The sequence below is a fragment of the Pinus tabuliformis genome, chromosome 7 (genome assembly GCF_031772625.1).
Source record: "Pinus tabuliformis cultivar Carrire ecotype Pingquan chromosome 7, CPIR1, whole genome shotgun sequence".
Taxonomy (NCBI): Eukaryota; Viridiplantae; Streptophyta; class Pinopsida; order Pinales; family Pinaceae; genus Pinus; species Pinus tabuliformis.
In genome coordinates, this window is record NC_142293.1 from 478,623,279 (window position 1) to 478,633,529 (window position 10,251).

The 10,251-nt window shown below is 37.7% G+C and overlaps 1 protein-coding gene across 1 annotated transcript; it reads left to right on the forward strand.

The window, feature by feature from the left end:
* Window positions 1–243: 243 nt before the first annotated feature.
* LOC149248063 (phospholipase D alpha 1-like) lies at window positions 244–2,521 on the forward strand. Its single transcript, XM_089447308.1, has 4 exons — window positions 244–262; window positions 415–514; window positions 922–2,208; window positions 2,336–2,521. Coding segments are annotated over exons 1-4 (1,575 nt in total). The 5' UTR covers window positions 244–260.
* The last annotated feature ends 7,730 nt before the right edge of the window (window positions 2,522–10,251 follow it).

The window sequence follows — 10,251 nt, forward strand, 5'->3', positions numbered from 1 at the left end:
ACTAGATACCTGTTGATCCACAAGATGTGTGGAAGACATCATTCAAAATAATTTTTTTCCTTACCAAAGTGGAGTTAGTTTTCATGTATCAATACCATATGACAGAATGTTCACAGACCTAAAGTGTTCAAGAAAAACATGTTCCAATGAACAGTGGTCTAAAAACCTATTATTTCTCTATATTGGTATTGCTAGGATTTCATTAGTAAGAACCTAAACTTGTTTTCACTTTAGGTCTGTGAACAGCTGCAGTAACCTCCATGTAATTTTCAAGAAAAACATGTTCCAATGAACAGTGGTCTAAAAACCTGCTGGTCTTCAAATTCCCTGTACTCTTATAAATTTGTGTAGCTTGAAACATCTCCATAGTCAGTGGATTGCATTACTTTTGTGATTTACAGATTTCTAATACAGGTCTCCAATGGCATCCCAAGTAGTTCATGGTACACTTACTGCCACTATATTTGAAGCTAGGCACCTCAGTCATGGAGGCTTACCCAGGTTGCTGAGAAAGGTAATGACGTCAACCACCTTTGATTATGGATCTTGTATTTGATGTTTACTGAACAGTAGTACATCTTGTTGAGAAACAAGGTGGAGAATTTTCCAAGATCCTTGTTTTGGTTTATTGATTCTTGTTTCTCTACAAGGTGAGGACCTTGCTGAAGCCCAGGTTTGATCTTTTGTTTAAGAATGCATATCATTTTGTAAAAATTTTGAAGTAGGACTAATGATTGTGAGGACCTTGCTGAAGCCCAGGTTTGGTCTTTTGTTTAAGAATGCATATCGTTTTGTAAAAATTTTGAAGTAGGACTAATGATTGTGAGGACCTTGCTGAAGCCCAGGTTTGGTCTTTTGTTTAAGAATGCATATCATTTTGTAAAAATTTTGAAGTAGGACTAATGATTTTTTGTTGAGCAGGTGGGGGAGGAAGTTAAGGAGCTTCTCCATCTAGATGAGCACATTGGATTATATGCCACCATAGATATTGGTATTGCTAGAATTGCAAGAACCAGAGTTCTGTCCCGTGAACCTACAAACCCAATTTGGAACGAAACTTTTCACATACTCTGCGCCTACACATCGCCTTCTCTGGTTATCAGCGTTAAGAAGGGATTGGAAATCTCTGCACAAGTGGTTGGAAGAGCCAAGATCCCAATCTCAGAAATCCTCAGCGGCAAGGTCATCGAGGGCTGGTATGACTTATATAATGAGGACTTTTCCGAACAGCTGAAGAAATCTCAGATCCATGCCCACCTCCAGTTCAAACAAGTCTCAGAAGATCCATACTGGGGTTCCGGGATTCAAGATCGAAACTTCCCAGGAGTCCAGCATGTGTATTTCAAGCAGAGGAAAGGATGCAGAGTCAATCTGTATCAGAATTCTCACTTATCAGAAAATTATCGTCCCAGGATCGAGCTGGGTCATGGCGAGGAGCGCGCCTTATACAGGCCTCCGAGACTGTGGGAGGAAGTGTACCAGTACATTGATGGAGCCGAGCAAATTATATACATTGCTGGATGGTCTGTAAATACCAAGATTACGCTTGTGAGGGACAAGGAAAGGATGATCCCTGGTGCAGAAACTGTGACATTGGGTGAACTTTTGAAGAAGAAAGCGGATCAGGGAGTAAGAGTTCTGGTCCTTATCTGGGAGGATATAACGGCCGTGGAGCTTCTCAGTTACCAGGGACTCATGCAAACCCACTGTGACGAGACATCTGAATATTTCAAGGGCACCAACGTCTACTGCTTTCAATGTCCCAGATACGCAGATCGTTCGATGAGTGCATTCCAAACCGCGGAGATTTTTGCAGAGTTTACCCATCACCAGAAGACTGTGTGCTTGGATGCCCGCGTCCATGGCTCTGAGAATCGCGAGGTCGTGAGCTTCGTTGGAGGAATCGATCTCTGCGATGGAAGGTATGATAACGAGATCCATCCATTGTTTAGGACTCTGGATACTGTTTACAGGGATGATTTTCATCAGATCAATTACAAGGGAGCAGATCTTCGGCACGGAGGCCCTAGGGAGCCATGGCATGATGCCCATTCTAAGATCCAGGGCCCTGCTGCTTACGATGTGGTCACCAATTTTACTCAGCGCTGGACAAAACAGGCCGATCCCACACTGCTCCTAAATCTTGAGGATTTACCGGCGAGGAGTACCTGGCCTCCGAGCTGCAGTGCGGAAGGAGTTCGCAGAGGGGTAAGCCAGCACAGCTGAAGCGCAGAGCTTGAAATTTCGAAGTATCAGAGCTTGAATGGGCGCGGGTGACCATTTCGAATGGAGGGAATTACTCCCCGCATGAATTCCAGCTCATTACTCCCCGCAGGAATTACTCCCCGATCGATCAGGGATGTCAGGCGATCGGTCAGGGATGTCAGGGCGGTCAGGGAGGGTGGCGGAGAAAGGTGGTGGTGGCGCTGAGAGATGGTGGCGGAAGAGGGAGAGATTTCCGGTAGCCGCAGTCGGACGATTTTCCGGCCGGTGCCGGAAAAAGGGCCATTCTACCGCTTAGGTAGACTACTCCTGGCCGAAGTACTAAACCTTCCCCAAGCACGAGAAAAGGCACTGCCAAAATACACGTGCAGAGTCTTTGACAATAGACGTGCTATTGTAAGTTGTAGGTATTATTGTGCATTCAGTGTTACAAATGATTTGCTAATATTATACGTCCTCCTTATGTGTTGATGCAGTTTTGATCATATTATTTATATATATATTTGTCCACGTTATGTGTTGATGCAAATTGAGTTGGAGTAGAGGGGACTTCTTTGTACGAGTTGGAGTGTTGTTGGCATTGAATGCAGCCACTTTAAATGGTATTTAATAATAACGATACCATTTGTCGTTATTATCGTACTTCATTAAATACCATTTAAATTATTAAATCATACCATTAATATAGTATTATTACCCACTCGTATCATATTTTCATCTACATTAAAATATGGTCATTTCCAATGTATTGAAATTATTACCATGATTATCATTGCTTTACCATGAACCTGATTATCATTGGCTTTACCATAACCCTTTCCTGGATTCATTTTCCTTACACCATTTCTGTTACTGCGTAGTTTCTCGGCTAACTGTTCCCTCAACAGTTAGTTGCTACTCTGAATGTTACCACAGGGTCATTGACAGGAATAATGGGTGACCAGGCTATCAAAGATAAACCCGAGAACACAGAACATGTACGACATCGACTATAAGTATGGAAAATTTTCCAAAATGCGGGCTGGCATACTTACTTTGAGTGGTTACAGGGGTTCGAGGGTTCGCAGATTGGAAGTTATTGTAGTGGTCAGTGGGTTGTCCCAGGATATACATAAGTGGTTTATCAAAAGAGCCTCCTTGCTAGAGTTTCTAAAACTGTTCCTACAAGCGGCGTAGAACATGGTGCATAAAGGAAAGGGATACAATCAGAAATCACTAACACAACTCTGATCAGACGTCGCATACTTCTTAATCCGGTATATCACCTGTGAAGGTCCGTTTTCTATTATTTTTAAGTATCATTTCAAGCTCCCATCCTGTCTCCAATTTCATCAACTGCATGCTATAAATATCCCTTCCTTCCTTTTGAACAATCTACAATTGATGGCCCGGTCTTCTCGAGCCGCTCGCGCTAGGCATTGGTCGTCCTTACAAATCATCGACTTATTAGATAACTAGTAATTCATGCCTTATTATAGATGCCTGTAACTTGGCAGCAGTAGGTTGAATTATTAGAGGAAGAAATTGTAGTCATGATGCCTGTAAGGTCATAAGAGGAATTGCTTGAAGAAGAAGAAATGAAACAAATACCTGAGGAGGTATAGGAAAAAGGGGATGAAGAAAGGAGGGATCAAAAATATGATTTGGGGGATGGGGAAGGAACTTAGGAGATCGAAACGGACAACATTGGCAGAATGGAAACTTTAATTACCCCCCCTTGTTCACCACTTATGGCCTCCCTACTGAGAGGATCGAGGAAATTATGTTCTCCCATCATTGCGGTAATAGAAGAAGTATTCCCTCCCAATTTTAAATTTTTAGGAGTTTTTGCAGAAGAAGGTGCTGCCAAGACTTCTTCACAAGAACCAGTGTTGGAAAATGAAAGGAGAAGGTGTGGTCGAGACTGCTCCATAAGAACCAGTGTCGTAACAAATGGAAGAAGAGGGTGTTGTCCGCATTGTTCCACAAGAACCAATGTCGCTTTAGAGCAAATAGAAGAAGAGGGTGTTGTCGAGAGTTCTCCACAAGAATGAGTACCGGCTTCATAGAAAATGGAAAGAGAAGGTGTGGTTGATACTGCTCCACAAGAACTAGTATCGATCCCGAACAAATAGAAGATAGTGTCAGAGTCTATTGAAGAATGTGCCAATACTGATCCGCAAGAACCCGTACTAGCTTCGAGACACATGGAGGAAATTTCAGTAAAACAAGAACCTATTGAAGAGTTTGCCAATATTGCTCCATGAGTACTGAGTCGACCGACATTAGAAAAATGCAGGAAATTATGATAAAATAGGAACATGTTGAAGAATTTGTCGATACTGCTACACAAGGACCAATACCAGCTTCGAGACAGATGGAGGAGAATGTGGTAAAACAAGAATTTGTTGAGAAAATGTAAAAAGGAAAGCTCTCATTCAGTGTCAGAACCAACTATTGTTAAAAGAGAATGTTCAGTTAAAGATGGAAATTACAAAGTTAAGGAAATGGGTGACGCGGTTGCAGAAACGGGAAAAAGGAAAGTGAAAAATCAATCATGGTCGAATGTCTGTAGGCCCTAGAACCAGCGGGACAATTTTGGCGGCTATACAATTAGAAGATGGGGAGGTAGTCTTTTCATCTTCCCAAATAGAAGACAAAGAGGTAATCTTGGCATCCACATAGATCGAGGCACGTCTCCATCTTGAAGAAGCACAATAGTTTATTTTGGCTGCAAAGATCCAAAAGTGGAAGGCCAGTACTTTTAGTTTCCAATGTGGGGCAATTCTCACTGAGGCTCATCAGAAAGAAATAAGAGAAATTCTGGGGAATGCGGTAAGGGAAGTTTCCAGTTATATAACTCATATCAAAAAATCTCGAAAGCAATGAAAAATGTTGTAGAATAGGATCAAAGAGTTGCAGGATCAGGTTCAGTTGTTGAAGACTAATAAGGATGAGATTTTTACTTTAGCACAACAAATGATGGCATGCAAGTCCCCTACTAACTATTACACCCTTTTTCTTCATGAACAATATTTTTTTTTCTGTTTGGAAAGTACTCACCAGGAGTTAAGTCACAAAATAGAAGACCCCATGCAATTGTTAAGGATTTTGAGAGCTAATAATCATATTAACCATCATTTCTATGTCAACAATACATGCATGATTATATCCTAGAGACCAATCAAACATTTAACCGAGTACCATTTGAAGGAGATAACCAATTAAGGGCTTTTACATCTTTTGTGATCAATCAAGTCAAATGGAGGAAGACCCTTGATACATTTGAGGCAAATCAAGCAAATCGTCCATTGATGGATAGGATGGAGAATTTCCAATCTAGGGATATTTTCACTAAACATCATTGGTTTCTCAAATTAGAAGGTTCAAAGGACTAGATTCTTACGACATAATGATGGTGTGATGACCTGTGTAGAAGGAAGATCTGCATTTTTAAATAAGAGGCCAAGGATGCTTATCAAAGGAATTGGATATTTTCATCATCAGCATTATGAGCACAAGAACACTTCTGGGCACTTAATTTTTCAAGAACATTGGAGAGAATCCCACGATATATTGCTTGCATGGAACACTGTGTAGTTGGGTGGCTGGGGTTAAGGTTATGATTTCCTATTATCTGGTTTCCTTCTAATCAGTATGGGCCAGCTTATGTTGTGGATGAATATTGGTGGAAGGACATCATTCACACAAATGGATATAAGCTACCTGGGACTCATATGGAAAAACAATATGATCTCACTAAACTCCATGTTAATCACAATGTGTCTAATCTTGATCTACGCAAGAAGCAGTTTGCATGAGGACATACAACCAAGCCAGTTGGGGGAAGATGCTGGTCGATGAAATTACCCATTTTTACCTACTTTCACCTGTCCCTTTCTATCTATTTTATAGCTCTTATGAGGTCGATTTGTATCCCAATTAATGAAAAGGTATATTGTATTGGTATGTCTTCTTGAATTGTTAATTAATGAAGCAGTAATCATAGGGGAATGATGCTTAGATGATTTACTCACATTATTCTTTGTAGATTCATATTATTCGTTGCTCATCAGAACATAACCTAGCGTGATGTTGTTGACTGTACACTGGCAGCGCTACTCGAGGACATAACCTTCAACTGATCAATTTTCAAATAACTAGAAGAACCAACTTTGCTGCTATCTTTCTACTATGTTTCCTATTTGAGGAATTATTGTATATATTTTAACAGATAAGGTCACCATGATTTATGGGTTTGTTAAATGCTATTCATGTAATGATGGTTGTATAAGTATGGCACAGTTGAGAAGAATGATAGGCTTTTATTTTATGTGTAACAATAGAACTTCATCTCTGTAATTCCCTTTATGAATTAATGTGAATTCTAGATTATTGTAATTTCGTGTGATCTCTAATTCTCAGCCACATTCCTGATCTTTAGAGCTAGGCCCGCTCTCTTGATTAGGTGTTTTTGGATACAGTCATGTGATATGTATGCTTTTTAGTTATATTGTTAATGCTTTATGATTGTTACTCCTTTATTTACTGCTTTATGATCTTTTTGTTATTTCTAAAGTGTTGTTATTTTAGATTGTTGTTACTTGGTGTTATTTACTTTGTTGTTAATCGATTAGTAGCATTCGTTGGGCCTTGTATTTCGTAATTGCTCAATACTAGGTAGGGAACCTGTTGTTTGCATAGGCCTTGCACGATAACCTTGAAACAACCAGACGAACCCCAGATTGAAAAATAAATTCAAGTGGGACTGAATTTATAAACCTATATTAAAACCCAACAGATAGGTCCCAGTAAAACTCTTTTGACACACCTTTATCTCTATAATTCCCAGTTTTAACATGGCATGCAGAGGATGAATTCCCTATTGTGGAAATTTACCATTTAATATATACAATATCTCCTTAGCTTTTAGCACTGGATATATAAGCATTGAAAAGAATTTGGGGTGTAGTAAATTAATGTTAGAGTACTATATCATCGAATTTCGGAGTGAAGAAAGCTAGGCAAAAATTCTTGGCATATGTATGAACAAAAGGCAAAAGGTCACAACCAAGAAAACCTAATGAAAACCTTAATGTTGTGGATCTTTGATTTCCTAAGGAGAAATCAAAATTGTTCATGTAAAACGCCTCGTAAACACCACAAATGTCATCACGTGAAGCTAACACATATCTAACACACATGGAGGAATGTGAGTGCTCCACGTAAACTTAACACTTACTGCCATTCATATCATATAGTTGGAATATCATTTCGTGGGAGGTATTTAATTATTGGTGACATAATAGCTATTGGGACATCAATTGAAAGGACAAATCTTTCAACATAGTAAACTCAATTAAGAACCAACAAAGGTGATAAATCGACCATGATAAGTAACACAGAGGATTAATTAGAGAAAAAGGAAGTGTATCAAGACTATGGTTTTGAGGTGCAACTAGGATGATAAACTTGATTAGAGACCATAATTTTCATTAAGACTAATGTAAAAGTAAGTAAACAATAAGGTATTATAAATGAACGATGTAATTTAGTAGAATAAAATGATAATTTATAAAACTACATATAAGAGTTACATATGTAACATATATTATATAAATTAAAAATACAAAGAACATAAATTAATCTAAAATCTAAGTACTATACATTAAAAATGAGTCAAGTCGAGTTAAAAATGTAAATTTTGGCGATTTCAAATTTTATGAACCTTTCAAGGCTACAATTATGGTTTGATACCAATGTTAGGAAGTCCAATAATCTTGATTGCACGACAAAGGAAGAAAAATTAACATTGATAATAGAGTTCCACAAGACTAAATTAAGAATAATGTTCAATTAGGAATTTTATTTCAGTGTGAAATGGGAGTTGTTACAAATTAGTAGTAATTTAACAAGCAACTCGCATTCCCCTCAACATGCACAACCTAAGGCTAGTAAGGCCTAAAGACCACAAGGGAGAGGAAGGATTGCTTTCCCATGAAATCATTCTTTACATATGTAGAGTTCATTCCTTTTCAATTTTGCAATGGTTATCGTTTCTATTCTCAGAAACATGAAAAAGATTAGTTAGGATATTTTTGTTTCAATTGTTGTCTTGGTGGGAGTTTGTAATTTTAAGTGCAGTAAGGAAATCAAGAGGGATTGCTACTAGATGAAATCAACCTTTAGAGATGTGGAATACTATTATAATTATGAGTGTAACCTTCACACCTCAACACACTTATATGTATCATTAATGTATTTGTAATCATGTCTAAGACCATCATTCAAACATTTATTATCATTTGTTGTAATAGTATGGAGAGGATAAGACCAACCTAATAATATTTGTACATGTAGGCTCATTAACCCCTAGAGAGATCCCTTCTTATGTATAATTACACCATAACTTGCATTTGTATTCCATCATCTTGTGATATTCTTTATCTCCCTTACAAATTGTTTTCTGCCTAAGGGCACATATCTTCGGGCATCTCTTGTGTAGCATACTTGTGCTTGGGCCTCTCTAGTGCACTATGGTTATCTCTCTCTAGCACACTTTTCCAAGTTCATCAAAATTTGTAAATACTTGAGGAAATGGATAGAAGTTATGGCCAAATTCTTTCCACACACTCTTACTAGGTTAGCCTTTGAATGGTTTAAAAACCTTCCCAAGAACTCTATAGAGACTTTTGATCAAATATGTGATAATTTTTTGGGAATGTATGCTCTTAAACCAATAGATGTATTTGAAGTGGTTAGTATTATATAATTAAATCAAGGAAAGTGGGAAGTTATGACCTATTTCATCCATAGATTCTAATTTTCATTAGCTAGATGTGAGACCAAGTTCTCCCTTGATGAGCTTAGGAAAATCTTGGTAGAAGGTACAAGAGAAGATTTGCAACCAGAATGTACTAATAATAAATAGATAATACATTAGGATGATATCAATAAGGTGTTGGACTTATAAACTATCAACATTAGACATCACCTAAGAACTTATTATCCTCCTATTATAGCTAGTGAAGTAGCTTCTCTCTTAGGTGGACCCACAATCAAGAGTGACTACGCAAAAAGGAAACAAAAAGGACAGAAATGTTGCAAGGGATGGTCTTACCAATTTAGTGCATGAAGTTGTTGCTGCCACTTCTTCCACCCATGCTGTTGGGCCTTGAAATTTTCATTCATTCCATTACATTTTCACTTATATTTCCATATTGTCACCTTCACTCTACCTCCATTTCATTACATGTACCTTACCATTATCATTATTGGGTCACATTTATGTTTTTCCAAACTTTATTAATTCTTAGCATTTTTAAGTGAATTTATGGTTAAAAAGTAGAAAATAATGTGCATATGCTTATACCTAACAAGTGGGATGAGATTTTGACATGTGTAGGTCAAAAGGAAGCTTCTAAATGACCCTTATATGGCCTCCTAAGGCAAAATTCGAATTTGAGTGGAGAAGATCATGGGATCATAAGGATATGTGTCTCATTTCCTATTTGTATTGAAACTCTAAGAAGATATGTGTCTTATCATTTCCTATTTGTATTGAAACTCTAAGAAGATATGTGTCTTATCATTTCCTATTTGTATTGAAACTCTAAGAAGATATGTGTCTTATCATTTCCTATTTTGATTGTAACTCTAGAGATATAGGGAGAGATTCATGGACTCTCATTAATGAGATAGCCTCTCATCTTTTTGCAGAAATAGGGGAATTTTTCTCCTATCATTTTATGTGTAAAGTTGGGGAATTGCTCATGTTTTGAAAAGGAAGAAGGCTTGCATTTGGAGCTTCTCAACTTTCCATCCTCATACTTTTGGATTGACCATCTACAATGTGTGAGATTTATTTGTTTTTATAGATTAAGATTTATTTTCTTTCATATATTAAGATTTATTGCTTTCTTAATTACTGTGTAATCTTATGCTAATCAAAGCATCTCAAGGAAAGAATTTTCTCTTTTCCAAAATTGGATTGTGTTTGAAGCATTGGAGTATACAGTGATCTTAGTTTTCCTTTACATGTTTTTACAA

Bases quoted from the DNA above. Each gene is read 5' to 3' on its own strand.
- LOC149248063 (XM_089447308.1), top strand. The intron at 515-921 runs GTAATGACGTCA...TTTGTTGAGCAG, and splicing joins TACCCAGGTTGCTGAGAAAG to GTGGGGGAGGAAGTTAAGGA. The intron at 2,209-2,335 runs GTAAGCCAGCAC...TACTCCCCGCAG, and splicing joins CGGAAGGAGTTCGCAGAGGG to GAATTACTCCCCGATCGATC.